The sequence below is a fragment of the Sminthopsis crassicaudata genome, chromosome 2, assembly GCF_048593235.1.
Source record: "Sminthopsis crassicaudata isolate SCR6 chromosome 2, ASM4859323v1, whole genome shotgun sequence".
Lineage (NCBI taxonomy): Eukaryota > Metazoa > Chordata > Mammalia > Dasyuromorphia > Dasyuridae > Sminthopsis > Sminthopsis crassicaudata.
Genome location: NC_133618.1, coordinates 610,000,413 through 610,017,641, shown reverse-complemented (window position 1 = coordinate 610,017,641; position 17,229 = coordinate 610,000,413). Strand labels below are relative to the sequence as shown.

The 17,229-nt window shown below is 42.3% G+C and overlaps 1 protein-coding gene across 1 annotated transcript in view; it reads left to right on the top strand.

Moving 5' to 3' along the window:
• The window catches only part of SLIT1 (slit guidance ligand 1), a 247,773-nt gene that overhangs the window by 211,853 nt on the left and 18,691 nt on the right, over positions 1 to 17,229 (top strand). The window contains 5 exon segments of the mRNA XM_074295970.1: positions 5,279 to 5,350; positions 7,316 to 7,387; positions 8,359 to 8,430; positions 13,667 to 13,830; positions 16,869 to 16,993. Coding sequence (XP_074152071.1) covers positions 5,279 to 5,350; positions 7,316 to 7,387; positions 8,359 to 8,430; positions 13,667 to 13,830; positions 16,869 to 16,993 — 505 coding nt within the window.

The following is a 17,229-nucleotide window of genomic DNA, read 5'->3' as shown; positions in this document are numbered from 1 at the left end:
ACCTTTGGAAAGATGGATTTCTCCTCCGTGTAAATCTGAGTGCAGTCATTCTGCCACCTCGTGGACACGCCGGGAACTACATCCCCCAACACCATAGTCTAAATGCTACTCCTCTTCCCCACTGGCCGATGAATGTTCCTGACACTCCTTGGCCCAATGAGGATGCTCGTTTTCATTCAGATTTTAGGTACCTCCACTAGGAAGCAGGCAGGGAAGTTACAAAGGGAACAAGCAAGGCTTCCTTGGCACTTACTGCAATTTTAAAATACTCTCCCCAAGAGGACCCAGCTACTGACCAAATCCACACCTGACAGGCTTTCTGCAAAGTCCCGATTAGGGGTCCTTCTGTGTCTAGTCAAGCTTTGATATTTTTGTTGGTTATTAATGTCATGATCGTATTAGCATTTGTCCTGCGCCATGATTGCTCTGTGCATGGATCCACTCATACTTCCCCAAGTACCCTTTTCCCCCAAAGCCCGGGGAGGTTCCAAAAATGCATGATTTAAATAGCAGCCTCTTAGCATTGTTCTTTTTGGTGACTTATGTCATTGTAGCATTGGATGACGGCATGAAAATGGGATCCAGATTCCATCTCTCTGTCTCAATCCTCTGTTCTTCTGAGTTACTCTCTGTATATTTTTGCAAGCTCCCACTGACTCACCATTCTGACTCTCTCCTCCCACTCCATACCACTCATAATTACTCTCCCACAACAGGGAATCCCCCTCTAGCTGAACCAACCCTCATTCGAACTACTTTCTATTGTTTTGCTCCACAAACTGGCCCAGTCACTCTGCAAATGCTGGTTCTGTCCTCCTTCGCTTACCTCACCCATGCTGCTGCCTCTCAACTACTTCCCAGGCTTCTGCCTCAAACTGAGATTACTGACAGTTATTGTCCCCCCAGGCCAGGACACATAGCTAGTAACTTCTCTTCTTTGACAGTTCACACAGCATAACCTCAAATAATTTGCCATAAGAAAGAGGTACAAAATACCTACCTTCATAAACATTATTCAGCAGCAGTAGAAGGAATTTTTTATATTTAATTAACAAACAATTTATGAAGTATTATGTGCCAGGCACTCTACTAGATGCTGCCCTTCAGGATCTTTGCATTGTCTGTGATGTACAGAATCTTGCCTGCTCATCAGCTAGTTAAAAAAGATTTACTGGGTGGCTGCTCTTTGCAAGGTGACATCAGGGACATGCTTCTAAATTATTAGCTACAAAGCTAGAAATATAGAGAAAATATTCTAAGTCAAAGGTTCTTACTCTGAGGTCACAGACTCCCAAGGGGTTAATGGATAGAATTCAGGGCGCCCAGAAACTGGGATGGGGAAAAATTTACATTTCTATGTTCTCTGATCTCTACTTGAAATTTAGCATTTCCTCTGATCATAAATGTAAGCAACAAAAAGTTATTCTGAGAAGGGATCCATCTTTACCAGACTCCCTCACATACAAGGTTAAGCAGCTTTGCTCTAAGGATTTATGACTTCATCATTGTGAATAGTCTCTCTACTGAGGCAGAATTTGAACTCGGATCTTCCTGAGTCCATTCTGTCTAGTGCATCATCTAGCTACCTTTATAAATATGTGGCATTTGTTATTCCCAAGAAGAGCTTGAATAACTCCACAGAGTCATAGAATCTGAGGTGCAAAGAACCGTGGAGGCTGCCTGACCAACCTCTGAGCCAGGATAGGACTCCCTTCCCTAACAGAAGGGCACCCCACCTTCCCTGGTACATGTCTATGGATGGAAGTGCTGTACATCAGGACATGGTATATTTAATTGGTAGATGCCTATAATTATATATTTTCTCCCTTTTCTTGTGTTAAAAACTACTTCCCTCTAACTTTCATTCACTGAGCCTAGTATTCTTGGGGGCAGTTAAGTGGCACTAGGGACAGAGTGAAGGGCTTGAAATCAGGAAGCTCTGAGTACAGATTCAGCTTCACCAGCTCTTTGATCCTGGCCAAGTCACTTAACTCTGCCTCCGTTCCTTCATTGATCCTGGTTCTGTATTCCACAAAGAACAAGTTTATAGAACGCCATCTTTTTTGTTGTGTGCTGTGGCCCCTAATTAACATTTATGCCTCAATTCTTGCTGTCTTTATCCTTTTGTTTTTTGTTTTTTCTAAATAGTAAAACTTATCGAAGTAATTCTGTGAGAGATATTTTGAAGAGCCTTGAAAAAACATCCTCACTACTGATTTTGAAAGCCTTTGTTTGCCACCAAAGAGAAGGGATAGGCTCAAAGTTCTTTGGAAAGATTTTTTTTCCCTAAAGAAACCTGGATCATCCAGGCAATCTCAAAGGAGCCCTTCCAGATTGTTTTTATGAGCTTCCAATGAAGTGTGAAGAGTTCTGGTAGCTGCCAACAGAATGTCAAATAAAGTGATTTAACAGCCCTTCCCTTTTCCTGGTGACCTTTATTTGGTCTGGCACTAAATAACTGCATTTATAGCTTTGAACCAATTGGAGAAGTAGGATAGGATGAAAGGGCAAAATGTTAGGTCGGGCCTTACTATTAAAAAGTCTGCTTAGTAGGAATATTTATTGACGGCACAAATTTGAAATTTCTTGAATAAACATTTTATAGACTTGGGCCATCCAAAGAATCCCCTTCTCCAGACACTTCTAATAGTACTTAATTTATTATTAATTTGACTGTGAAGTATCCCAATGTGTTATAATAATGAGCATTTTAGTTTTAGATCAAATTTCTGAATGGAGAGTTGAGTGTTTTATGTTCTATATCTGCATTTTGTGGTAAACTGGGATCTCCGATACAATTACTGGGCTCCTCAATGGGATCAAAATAAAACAGAAATGGGACCACCAAACCATACATAAGGATTTTTCTGGACCACATGTTAACTTAAAAAAACTACATATATTGATATATATTTTTAAAATCAGTATGTCAACATGTTAAAATCAGATGGGAACTGCATTTTCATCTGGGAGTGCTATGGATACATAGGGCCCACTAACCATAAGTGTGGTGGTTCTGGTGAATAGTATTTTTTGCCCCTTTTCTTTTCTTCTTTTCTTTTTGCTGAGGTAATTGGGGTTAAGTGACTTGCCCAGGGTCACACAGCTAGAAACTGTTAAGTGTCTGAGGTCAGGATTTTGCCCTTTTCTTAAGCAATAGTAATAGGGTAAGGTAGGAAAGAATACTAAGCTCTGACTCTAGGAACCTGAAGTGGTTGAATCCTGACTCTGCTTCTTACCATGTGACTTTGAACAAGTCACTCGGGATTTTGTTTCCTTTTCTGTAAAATGAGGGAGGTTGGGGTAGATGACTTCAGAGGGCACTTCTAGTTCCATGAGCCTATGATCTCCAGCTTGGAATGTTGTTTTACTCCTTGAGATTATTAAAGGGATTTATAATTGTTGTCATGATTTTTATGACTTATTGTTGGTCACAGCTGCGATTTCTTTTGTATGATGTCCTTGGTCAGGAATGGTTTTTATGGCTTCCCAATGAAGTGTGAATAGCTCAGCTAGATGCTCACAGAATGTCAAGTAGAGCCGATTCTAATATTGTTCCTGTGGGAAATGAAGATGGGTCTTAGAGCAAGTCACTTTATGAAGAAAATTTTAGGAATAAACAAAAGAAAAAGTCACGTCTATATTCTCTCATGATGTGCCTTGTAGATATTTAATAAATGCTTGATGAATGATGGATTGATTATTCAGGCTACAAATCCTCAGCTTCTTTGACTCAGATTATCATTCCCATTCTTACCATCCTGGCCATCATTGTCTGTACATTCTCTGGCTCCTCTGTGTCACCTAAAAATGAACATGATATGCCTCAAATATGTCTGACTTGCTCTGAATATGAACTTATCACCTCTTATGATTTAAATACTGCTGTAGTCTAAGGTGGAATGGGTTGCTTATTGTTGTCATTGTTTTGTTTTCAACCAACCGCGTGACATCATTGGCTCATGTGGAACTTATGGCCAACTAAAACTCCATTTTCCCTCCCTTCACAAATGATTAAAATCAGACCTTCCCCTTCCTGGACTTGTGCAATTGGGTTTCTAAAGCTAAATGCAGGACCTTAAGTTACTACTCTGAACTGACTGAACTTGAAGAAAACAAAATTTACTTTAATGCAAAATAAAAATAAAGTTATTAAAAAATAAAACTAGGTAGTAAACTCAGTAGGGGAAGTGGCTATACCAGTATACACATACACACATATGTGTATGCATATATAACATAATAAGCATTTAACAAATGTTTATTGGCTGTGATAATGATATAGATATCTCGCAGCACATTTGCTTGCCCAATATTTAGTCGAACTTAGTCACTGACCATTCATACCTGCCCTGGACTATGTCTCCCAATTTCAAATGATCCTAAAGAAATGTGCAATTCCAAGGAAGCCAATCCTTTCATTTATAGAAGGAAGGGAAAAAAGAAGAAGAAAAGAGCTAGGCAGGGAAAACCAACAAAATCAAATGTGCAAGACAGACACAGAGACAGTTATGAAGAAAGACAAGAAAGGAGAGATTTTATTAGATAGTAGTACCAATAGGAACAACAAATGTTAGCTATTATTATTACTATATTTATATCTTTATATATTTTATATTATTATATGTTAATTATACTCTCTATATCTACAGTATCTATAAAGTGCTTTACAATTTTTAAAACACTCTCATTAGAACAACTCTCTGAGATAGACAATTCAGGTTCTATTATCCCCACTTTACAGCTGAGGAGAGCAAGCCTGAAGCAGGCTGGATGATTTATCCTCAGTAACAGCATCAAAAATGGGATTTGAATCCAGGTCTTCCTAATTCTGAGTCTGGTGCTTTATTTTCCATGCCAAGGAACAAAAGAAATGTCTGGCAGTCAAGGCTAAGATGTTAATGGATCCATACAGGTGCATTCCTGAAGGGGGTGTGATTCTGCTATGTCCCAACCAACCACAGTCTCACTGAATTTTAAAACCAGGCCAGACCTTAGAGTTCATCTAGTCCTGACTTCTCATGCATAAATGAGGCTCAAAAAAGGGCACTGAATTGTGCAGTGTCCCAGTCATCAGCTGCCTCCTCCCATTTATCATCAACAGGGATAGGGAAAGAGCACAGGTGGTCCCTGGAGTGATAGGGTGGTACCGGGCACATGATAGGAAAGATGGTGGGGGAAGGGGTGGGCATTGGCCAGGTGTGACTGGGTCCTCTAAGGTTCTACTTGCATTAACTGGCTTTTTTCTCTTTTCTAAATCCTACATTTGTGTTTCCAGGGACTTGAGCAACAATAAAATCGGCTCCTTGAGTAATTCCTCCTTCACCAACATGAGCCAGCTCACCACCCTGTAAGTACAGTTAAAAACCCTTGGGCAGGGCAAATTTGAGGAGTTTTGGAAAACCCACTTGTCTGTTATCTTCACGTGTTTCCCCCAGCCCAGGCGCGCTTCAAACAATTAGCATAATAGATGTGTCAGAGCCAGTCAGCCCTACATGTGGGCTCTCTTCTCCATGACTGCTTAGAAAGTGAAACTGGAGTTTGCCATCAGTGTTGGCTTTTTCCAAACCACGGATGAGTTCTTTTTCATTGCGTTTCCTGTATTTGAAAGATCCTAGTGATTTTCCTTATTTCCATTTGGAACCAAATATTTATTTATTTATGATTAAAGCTTTTTACTTTCAAAACATGTGTGGATAATTTTTAGGTATTGATTCTTGCAAAACTTTGTGTTCCAAATTTCCACCCCCCTCTTCCCTTTACTCCCTCCCTTAGATGGCAAGTAATCCAATTTATGTTAAATACGTGCAATTCTTCTATACATATTTCTCCAATTATCATGCTACACAAGAAAAATCAGATCAAAAAGGAAAATAAATGAGAAAGAAAACAAAATGCAGTAGAGCCGACTATTTAGAAATAGTATCTATGAACATGATACTGCTCATTAGCAGGATGGTCAGGCTTCCTAAGTGCTTTAAAGGCCATTGACAAGCTCTGGTTACATGTCTGGTACTGTGGCAGAAAGAGGTAGAATACAATACAATTGGTCCCTCTCCTCAAGTTGCTTATAATCTAGTGCCCACCTTCTTAAACTGTGGTTCATGGCCCCATAAGGGGTATCCTAACTGAATGGGAGGGTTGTAAAATTATGATTTATTATCAGTAAATGTTTCATGTCTATGTCTATTTTATTTACCTCTATACCTAGAGTCATGTAAAAATTTCTCAGACAAAAAGGGATCATGAGTAGAAAAAATTTAAGATGCCCCAGTCTGGTGAGCATGTGCATTACTCCAATCTAGTGAGCATATCCATTAACAAAGTTGCCAGGACCTGAAATTTGCTGGAGAAAGTGAGCTGTTAATAATTAAATGGCTTCCTTTTTCATTACACTGTCTCCTTATAGCCAAGAACCAGAGAACCATTTGAGCTTAATTTGTTTCTCCTTAAACCTGTCTGAAATTGGAGAACCAAATCAGGACAAACAGTAGGGTGGTGACAGTGGGTAGGAGGAAGCGGACAGCAGAGCCCTGGCCACCTCCTTTCTTCTCTTTCCTCTTCAGGAGGTTCCTATCTAACCCATCTCTCTTCTCGGGTTTTTTCCTAAGCCTGGAGTGTGCCTGAAGTCCAGAGCTGCAGCTAGATGGCCATTTTCTTGTATCACTGATAGCATGTAGCTACCCCATACCCTCGCACAACGTACAATGCTATAATTCTTTCCTTAAAGCACCTGGCAGGGTTTCCAGGATTGCAAAGCACTTGATATGCCAATATCCACACTTATTGTTCTGGGAGGTTACCCAGTTACTTGGGCCCCATTTTTAAGCATCTGTGGTATTTGGCCACTTGATACTTCCCCAACTGTCATGTCTTACTTAAATGAGGAAGAGTCATTGAGTTTCTGGGAGGCTGTCTTCAAAGCTGGCAGTCACCCTGTTGGTGATCTTGGCAGCTAGAAGTGTGTAAATTGTCAGGGGGCACTGACTCCTTTATTTGCAGACAGTGTAAATACTCTATCTAGTTTAATACTTACCCACTATTTGCTCATTTATTTAACTCTATGCCCATAACTACTGACATCTGTTCCCCTGTCTGCCTTTGATTTAAAGTTCACTGCATTTAATTCTTCAGATAATCCCATTCATAGGTAGATGCTTTATTTGAGAAGGAGGAGGAGGGGAAAAAAAGAAGCAGGGAAAGAAGGAGGAGGAGGAAAACACAAGAAAAATTGACCCATTGAAACCAGGGAGATAAAATGTCACATGTGACTCTTCTGCTAAAATCTCTGGGTGCTTTCTTTCCCTCTTCACAGAATTCTCAGCTATAATTCTCTTCAGTGCATCCCACCACTGGCTTTTGAGGGTCTCCGTTCTCTCCGGCTGCTGTAAGTCCTTTTGGCTCCTCTTGTCTCTCTATGGAAAGTTACCCTGGATGGTCTATCTCAGAAAAGGATCTTCCCACCCATGCAGAAATGAGCCCTTCCCTCTAGACCTCTGAGAGGTAGCATGGCAATCATGGTCTCATGGTTAGAGGGATGACCGTGGAGTCAGAAAAATCTGTGTCAAGTCCTGCTTCAAACTCACACAAGCTCTGTGACCCAGGCAAGTCATTTGACTTGTCCATGCCCCTGGCAGTTAAGTCTTGAAGTCACAGAAATGAATGAGAATAATTTGCCAAACACAACCACATTATTTGTGGTACATGGTCAAGTGGTGCTTTCACTGACTGGTACCTAGACTGCAGATAGGGATTATTAAGGAAAACTCTATTATGTTTCTTCTCCACCCATCCCCAACCCTAGTAGTACAAATAAATGCCTTCTTCAAGGATCCTCCTTTTCCTGGGGAAAATGATAAAAACAGATCACATTTATAGAGGGTTTGTAAAGAGGTCATTCAAGGCACTTCCCTCCAAAAAAAGATTAGAACATCATCCCTATGAGGAAGGTAGGACAGATTTCATTTCTGTTTTACAGGTAAAAAGCAAAATAAAACAAAAACAAGGCTTAGAGTCACCAAGTGACCTGCCTCCATACACAGCTAATAAGGACCGAAGCTGGTTTGGGCTGGGATGAATTGATTTGAGGTTGTGGAACAAAGACCCCTGTAAAAGGCCCTTTGCTAAATCATTCACCCTAATCCATGGCACTATGGCCTGCAAAGGGACAGCTATGAAGTGGCCACACTTCCTTCTTAGAGACCTGGATGGAGATATTTTTGTGACTACCCACTGGCAAGTCCCAGCTTGTCAGAAGAATTTAAGCCAGCCCCTTGTTTCCAGTTTTAACCACCAGGCAGCTTTGGTAGAGCCTTTCTTCTTGGAGATTATACCAACAGTAGATTGTTATCTCCTCAGGTCTCTCCATGGCAACGACATCTCCACTCTCCGTGAGGGCATTTTCACCGATGTGACTTCCCTATCTCATCTGTGAGTACCTCGCTGCAGATATTCCCTATTCTGGGTTTCCCCTTTTGGTTTTTAAGTAGAGCTTTGGGATCGAGGCAAGAAAATTAAAAAAAAATAATAGTAATAATAATAAGCATTTTCATGCTGTTTTATTGTTTGCAAGGTGCTTTTCAAGATGTTATTTCATTTGATCTTCATACTAATTCTCTGAAGTAGGGGGTGTTATTATCTTCATTTTACAAATGATGAAACTGAGGCACACTTGTCCAGGGTCACACCAAGTGTCTAAGATAGGATTTGAACTTAGAATCTGGCCGATTGCAAATCCAGCCTGCATTTTATCCACTGAGTTACCTATCTGCTTATCTAAGTTATTCAGTTCAATTCTCTAAGTACATATTTAATGCATTAAACACCGAGGAAGATACAAGATGAATAAGAAATGGTTTTGCCTTCAAGTAGCTTATATTTATTCATTCTAAGGTATAGTGCTCTGTGAAATGTCAGTTCTAGAGATCTGGAGATACTGTTTATAATTTCCCACAGATTTCTTGTGTTATTGGGCAGCTTTAAATGGCTCCTCCGGAATACTGTTTGAAAAATGTTTTCTGATAAGACAGGAATTCCTGTTTCATTCAAAACCCATAGCCTTAATGGGACTTTTAGCCAGGGGGGCATAGGCTGAAAATATGAAAAGTCTCTCCCTCCTCTCCAATAAGATTCAGATAAATTCATAGAAAAGAGAACTCCAAAAGTGAAGAAGACAAACTAGGATGTTCGAGATACATGCAATTCAATTCAAACACTCGTGAGACATTGGAAGTTATATGAGGGACAAGAAAGACACAAAGACAGAAGAAATCAAAGTGCCTGGTCTTTTATGGCTTAGAAGCTAATGGGCTGTGGGGGAGGGGGAACCATGACACATTCACAAAGGAGCGTCTTGCAAAACAGAGTAGGGTGTGTGGACCAGAGCTGTTTGGTGGTGAGCATCAGAGAAGGAAATAAGAAGGATGTCAAAGACAGATGTTTCTTGGTTCTACTGCCAGAGACAGTAGAAATTCTACTGTTCTACAGAGAGAGAGAGAGAGAGAGAGAGAGAGAGAGAGAGAGAGAGAGAAGAGAGAGAGACAGAGAGAGACAGAGAGAGAGAGAGAGACAGAGAGAGAGAGGAGAGACAGAGAGAGAGAGAGAGAGAGAGAGAGAGAGAGAGAGAGAGAGAAGAGAGAGAGAGAGCGAGAGAGAGAGAGAGAGAGAAGAGAAGAGAGCGAGAGAGAGACAGAGAGAGACAGAGAGAGGAGAGACAGAGAGAGAGAGAGAGAGAGAAGAGAGAGAGAGAGACGAGAGAGAGAGAGAGAGAGAGAAAGAGAGCGAGAGAGAGACAGAGAGAGACAGAGAGAGAGAGGAGAGACAGAGAGAGAGAGAGAGACAGAGAGAGAGAGGAGAGACAGAGAGAGAGAGAGAGAGAGAGAGAGAGACAAAGAGAGAGAGAGAGAGAGAGAGAGAGAGAGAGAGATGGCAGTTAGGTGACTCAGAGGATAGAATGGCAGCCTGGAATCAGGAAGATGAATCTTCCTGATTTCAAATAAGATCTCAGGTACTTAATTAGCTGTGTGACTCCTTTCTCCATCTGTAAAATGGGAATTAAAGGGGAGGGTGTGTGTGTGTGTGTGTGTGTGTGTGTGTGTGTGTGTGTGTGTGTGTGCATACATATACATAGTTTTACAGACTATTTTACAGCTAAAGAAATGTTACAGAGAGGGTGAGCATCAGATTGGCAGGGGTAGATTTCAGAATTTACCCAGGTTTGAAGTGACTCCCTTATACCCCTTTATTCCCCTACCCCTGGCAGTATTAAAGGGAAGCTACACAACTCAGCAGGTTATTTCCCCCCAGAATTCTATCCCTTTTGGGTTAAACCACAGAGCCTCAGAGAGCCAGGTCAGATGCACAATTTGCCTCTCTCCGGCTCTTGCTTCCTGGGTGCCCCTGGCTCCTGAGTGGGTGCCCTCCTTTCAGGTTCTGTGGGCATTCAGAATTTTCTCCCGATGCCAGGCAGTGATTCCAAGCAGGTCGCATCTTTGCCCACCACGGCGATTAATTCCCCCACCTACAAAATGGAGCCTGCCCTCTCATGTGCTGATTACCAAGGACTCTCTGGTTCTGCACAGTCGCCCCCACCATAATTCCAGGCAGTAAAAGTGGGCGAGTCCCAGTTGCCATGAGAACTTCTAGCTGTGTGTTTCTTGAATTTGTTCTGTGTTTATGACCTTTTGGAATCGACATAAAAATTGAACAATAGTCAGGGCCATTGTGTTCCTATCCCCAGCTTCCAGTTCAGAGGCTAAGTATTCCATTTTGTATTCTGTAAAAGAAAAAAAAAGCAAAGACAAACAGAACGTCCTTTTGAGTCCACAGCTAATGTCTGCAAATTCAGACTCCTCCTTTAGGAGAATTAAGGAGATTGGTCAGGAGACAGAGCTAATTTAGGAGGAGCAAACTGATAAATATGGATGATACAGATCTGTTCAGATGTCATTTTGGAGCAGATTCCCAACATAACCAATCAGGTTCGTCGCTGGCTCTGTCTAAGCCTGGTCACAAAGTTCAATTGTTTACAGAGATTTCTGTGTTTTGGCTGGTACAAGGATGTGTCAATGGGAAAGCACAGTATCTTCCATGGTACTTAAGCTAGCTTTGAGAATAAGGCAATGCCCCTTGTATCTAAGGACAAAAACCAAACAAACAAGCTAAAAAAAGCAATGGGTCTGGAATGTGTGTGTGGGGGGCAGAGAGAGAGAGAAACAGAGAGACAGAGAGGAGAAAAAAAGACAGAAGGGGAAAGAGACAGAGGGGAGAGAGACACACAGAGAAAAAGAACAGAGAAACGGAGACAGAGAAAGACAGAGAAAGAGGAGAGACAGACAGAGAAGGGTAAAGACAGACTCAGAGGGGAGAGAGACAGAGAGAAAGAGTGAGACAGAGACAGAGATAGGGAAAACAGACAGCGAGATAGACATGAGGGGAACAGAGAGATAGAGAGAAAGAGAGAAAAATGTAGAAAGAAATTTCTTTGAAGTTGAAAAAGACCTTAAGGATCTGCTAGTCTAATTCCTTTATTTTAACCCCGAGGGAACTGAGACCAGAAAATGCAGAACTCCATGTTCTGCAGTGAGGTGGTAGCACAGGAATGGAGCCTTGGTGCCCAACTTCCAGACCAGGCTCAGGGAGACCGGAATTTGGATCCTGCCTCAGCTCCATAGTTAGCCATATGGACTAAGGGCCGCAGATAGCGGGGAACTCTGGGGGAGGTATAAGACCCTTCAGTCCAGCCAGGGAACCTCTGATACTGTCTGATTTGGGTCTCATCCCTCTTGGAGGTGTCTCGGCCTTCCTGAGAAGTCAGGGGCACGACAGCCTGTGTTCTACTTGAAGCACAGATACTGACTCACCAGGAGACATCTACACAATAGCAAGTTGCTTATGTGGCCCCGCATGAGCTGTATCCTATAGCTGGCGCAGTCTAATATAGTGTGCGCTATAGTGATGCAAATGTACTAGGGCATTTAAGGACCTGGAATAAACAGACTTCATGTTTGGCCATCCATGTGAGTCCCGCCTCTTCATTCTTCTATCTAGGAATCTATCTTGATCTAGTGATCAAGGACTCGGGCTGGTACCGAGATCCTTCAGACAGCTAGTCCGGACATTATGGACAAGTCCCTCTAATCTCTCTCAGCCTATTTTCCTATCTGTGAAGCATCAAATAAGGAAATATGTGCAAGGAGTTCTATAAATCTTAAAGAGCTTATAAATGCTAGCTCTTCTTTATTTCTCTCTTCCCTCCCCATATTCTAGTCTCTACTTCCTTCTTTATCCCTGCTCCTCCTCCTCCACCTTTTCTTTGCTGGATGACTTATCTCTGCAATCACAATATGATGAGCCAGGTCATAAAACACCAGAAAAGAAGCCCTTTGTCTTCCAGATCTTCTACAGGGCTTTCGGGTATTTCTAGCCAGAGAGAGAGGAGACAAGGTACCTAAAGCAGCTGCCTTGATACCACTCCATGATAAATTGCCACTGAGTATCCAAAGGACCATTTGAGGCTGCAGTGATCATTGGTGGGGGGTGAACAGAGGGATGGTCATCAGCTGACTTAAATATGCTTACCTGCCTTATTCAAGGGTCCTGGACTGAAATCAAAATCATTGGCCTCTTACAACTGTCCCCCCAAACTCATTCTCAACGAACTTGAATCATTTCTCTTCCATTGACAGGCAGGGACCAGTCTTTTCATGATACAACAGGAAACATGAGGTTCAGGATTTGGATCTCAGCCCTGAATTTGGATGAGTCACTTAAGTTCTCAGTTTCCTCTGTTGTAAAATGGAAGTTTGGCAGCAGGTGACCTTCACAGTCCCTTTCAGGTCAATCTTTGAATCTTCTGATATTTTTTCGGTTTCAGAATCCCCAAGAGAGGAAATCTGGTGGAGTGGAAAGACTACATGTTAGTGGTCAAGAGAACTGTGTTCTCATCACAACTTTGCCATCCACTAGAAGTGTGCCCTAAGTAAGATTACCTTGTGCTTCTGGCCCTCAGCTTTCTTCATCAATAGAGGAGGAAACTTGAACTGGATAATTCTTGAGGACTCTTCAAATTCTGACATCCGTCTATATAATGTAGAATATGGCATTATGAGTTTTCAGAGAATGGAAATATCCCAGCAGTATTCTCTCACCTCCCTCAAAGCTCTTTACTGCCTAGGATATGTTTTGTATTTAATAAATTCTCATTGTATGCTTGTTAAATTGAACTGATTGCTTTCAGGTGCCATTTTTTCATGCATGGATAAACTGCGTATGATTGTGGCTGAGTGGATAGAGTGCAAACCTGGATCAGGAGGGCTTGAGTTCAAATTCATCTTCAGACATTTGATGTGTATTAGCTGTGTGAGTGTGGGGCAACTCAGCCTTCATCACCTTACAAAACAAACAAATAAGTTTTTGTGTATCTTCAGTTGGTAGGAGATATGGATAGTGCCCAGATAGATGAATGAATGAATGAATTAGTTAATGCTTAGAAGCCACAATTACTTAACTGCAAAGGAGAATGGATTCAGAGACCTCTAAGCTCTCTTCCTCCTCTAGCATTCAGTATTGGAGGATTCTAATGTTCCAGATCCAAGTGTTTCTCCCAGTCCTGATACTCTGGGGCTCTAAGATTCAGATGCTAATCTCTTTGCCATCTTGCTTCCAGGGCTATTGGAGCCAATCCGCTCTACTGCAACTGCCACCTTCGCTGGCTCTCCAGTTGGGTCAAAACGGGTTACAAGGAACCTGGCATTGCCCGATGTGCTGGACCCCCTGACATGGAAGGCAAGCTGCTCCTCACAACTCCTGCCAAGAAATTTGAATGTCAAGGTGAGCTGCTCTCCATTCTCTCCCTTTAACACCCACTTCGGTCTCTAAGGTTTCCCTGTTTCTCCACTGCTTTTCTGTATCTCTGGTATAAGGGTCCTTTAAATGGGCGGCCACAGTGCAACAGGAGATTTGAGTGGCCCAGAAGTATTCTCTGTGGATATAGGACTGCCCTGTGGGTGGGATCCTATCCATATTGAGATAGCTTCGTAATGGGTGACGGCTCTCTCGCTGGTTGGCTGTGTGTGTGACCTCACAGGCCCTTTATAAGCCCATGCAGACAGCAGTCGCTCTCTTTAACCTGGCTCCCTAGCCTGGGGTAGCTGAGCCAAGCTGATGGATAGCTGAGAGGTAAAGAGTCTGGTAGTGAACACATGAGTCTTCAGACCAGGTGTTCACTAGGGAGCTGACAAGTCAGGGCATTATGTGAGTAGGTATAATAAAGGCTTTTAAAATTACATGTGGCTGTCCTTGAGTATGCTACTGGTTTTTAAACTATAGATTCAAGAAATCATGGCCAGAGACCTTTGAAGGCCTCAGAGGAGCGAGCCGGGTAGAGTTGACACTGCAAAGGTCAGTGGTCAAAGGTAACAGTCTAGTCTCCAGGAATTCCAAAGATGACTCCCAGGGGACTGTCCTGGAGGAAGCAGATGGGGCTGTTCTATGGACAGTATCTTCTTTAACCTTTTTATCTCCTGGTATCACTTTGCCAGAGTGATTTGTACTCTGTATATTGTACATTGTACAGCAATGAATGAAATGCATTTGTTGATGTTGTTTGTTCTTCGTCCTTGAAGATGACCACAATATCAGGGAGATGATGCCATGGCTTGCAAGTGAGTGGATTTAAGTGAGGATGAACTGTGCAAAGTGGAATCACTTGCTCCCGTGGAGCCATCTGGGGCTATGGCAAGATAGAGATCAGGATGACCAGCATCTAATGAGAGATCTCAAATGATTTGCTAGTTAGTGGCTGGATTAAAATCCAGGTCTCCGGCCTTGTAGTCTATTGCTGTTTGAACCATGGAAGGGGCTGGAGAATATTGTAAGAAAAAGCTGAAAAATGGGTAGGATTTAAGCAGTTAGAAAGGAAAGAGGACACAGGGCTGGACATGAACCTGATCCATCATGGGGACATTTCCCCTGCTGAGGAATTGTGTGGAATGGGGGAAGGATTTATGTGGCTTTTGAACAAAAGCTAATCATTCCCTTGACTGTGGAAAATAGATAAGACAACCTTTCTTTTAGAAGCCAGGGTATGTTTATCGTGGAGACTGCCAGTTGAAGTAGTTGTCTCTAACATACACCTGAACTTCCTTGAGACAATTTTGTGGACCAACTGCCCCAGTCCTTTTGGTCCCTAGATTTCCATCATTAGAAACTATCATCTCTCTGGGGTCTCAACAGTTCTACCATTAAGTGTCCTGGACATGGAATCAGGAAGAATTGGTTTTGAATTCAGTTATAGATATGTTCTAGGTGTGTGACTCACGTCGAGTCGCCAAGCCTCTCTCAGAGCATTTCCTTATCTGTAAAGTGAGAATATTTATACCTTACATGGTTGTAAAATAAAGAAATGTATATACAATGTTCTGTAGCTTTCAAGTGCTATCAGTATTAGCTATTATTATTACTTTTGGCACCTATGGTCCCACCATTAATGCTGATGCTTCTAGCAAGAGCACTTACAGCCCCCCTGGTACCACAGTTAATCCCCAAAGCATTTCAATTAGCAGCACCCATTATGAATCAGGTCCTTCCTTTAATGCCTGTTGATCCCATAGCACATTAGCAAATATCGTCCCCAAGTTTTCATCATTAGTGTGTATAGTCTCTCTGGCTCCATCGTTAGTACCTCTGCTCCTCTGGTCCCATCACTAGTGTTGCATCTATCTGAGAGAAGGTAGGGAGGGGACAGATTTCAGGTGATGGTTCTTTCTCAAAAAAGAAATTCTGTTAGAATGTAGCCTCAGGTAAGAAGAGAGATAAATTATTGACTTTTTTTGTTTTTGCAAATTTTACTTTAATTCTTCAATATTTCCCCTCCACTTAATGATATTTTCCTTATAACAATACATTATTAAAAAATAAAGAAATGCAGTTTGGCAAAACTAACATCAACCAAACCTAACAGTGTGTGCCATGTTCTCTGTCCATGTCCTTCAAATCTGCTGAGAAGTGAGGAGGGTGCTTTCTCAGATCTCTTTTTTTCAGGCGCATTTGGGCTATAATTACCCAGTATTCAGTGGAGCTGACTCTGGGGATAAGATCTGGGAAATGGGGTTCAAAGAATGGCAGAGTAGGAGGCTGGGCTAATGAGGAGCAAGGAATATCATAGACATAAGTTTCAAAGACTTAAATAACTGTTGCTTTCACTCTTTTGCTTGTTACTTTGAAACTCTTGTATATTTTCCTGTAGGTATTAGCAGGAAAACCTCTCAGAAACAACTCCTGAAGAAAGGATGCGTGGGATTTCAAGGAATCAGACAGCTACTGTAGCCTATAGCCTTCTATTGTAGCCAAAAGCTTTCAGTGGTAATAGATGGGGTCTAGAAAAAGGGTAATGGTTGAGGAAAAAGAAAACCAGTAGGGAGAGATAGCCGGCCAAGCCCTGCCATTTCCTTCTTCAGCTCATTTTACAGACGGGGAGACTGAGGGAAACAGGTTTAGGTGAGCGGTCCAGGATCCTACAGCCAATAAGTGTCCGAGGCCAGATTTGAACTCCTTGACTCCAGGCGCAGCACTCTGGGCACTGTGCCGCCGGCTCACTTCCTCCCGAACACATCTGTCCTTGGAATGTATTATTTTTTCAGGATGAGTGAGTTTGCAAGTCAGTGGGTTAAGTATGAACCAGAGAGAGAGGGATGAGAGAAGAGAAAGTCTTCCCACACACACACAAGGTGCTTCTAGGATATTTAACTGCTGTAGGTCAAACCCTCCTTCCTCCACCTGAGACATATTAACTATGATTCTAAGAACATAATCGTTCCTGGGACCCTTTAAGGGACGTCACAAATTCATTTCCCATCTCTCTCCCTTAGGCCCTCCCTCCATAACCGTGCAAGCCAAATGTAACCCCTGCCTATCCAACCCATGTCAGAACCAGGGAACCTGTCAGAACGACCCTCTGGATTCTTATAGATGTACCTGCCCCAGTGGCTACAAGGTAGGCCAAGAAGGGAATCTGGTGCATACCCCAGGGAGCATGAGGCAGAGATCTCTTGTGATCCTAGAGTCTGTATCATAGAGCTGGGACCAGGAGGGTGACTGGGGACTGCCTGGGGGGAGGGGGAAATTTTCATGAATTGTAGCCTTTTCAGGCCCTACCTTTGCTCAAGCTGTCTCTAGTCTTTCCCTATGTCTCCCTGGATTTACTGTCTCCTCCACCTCCTCTTCCTTTTC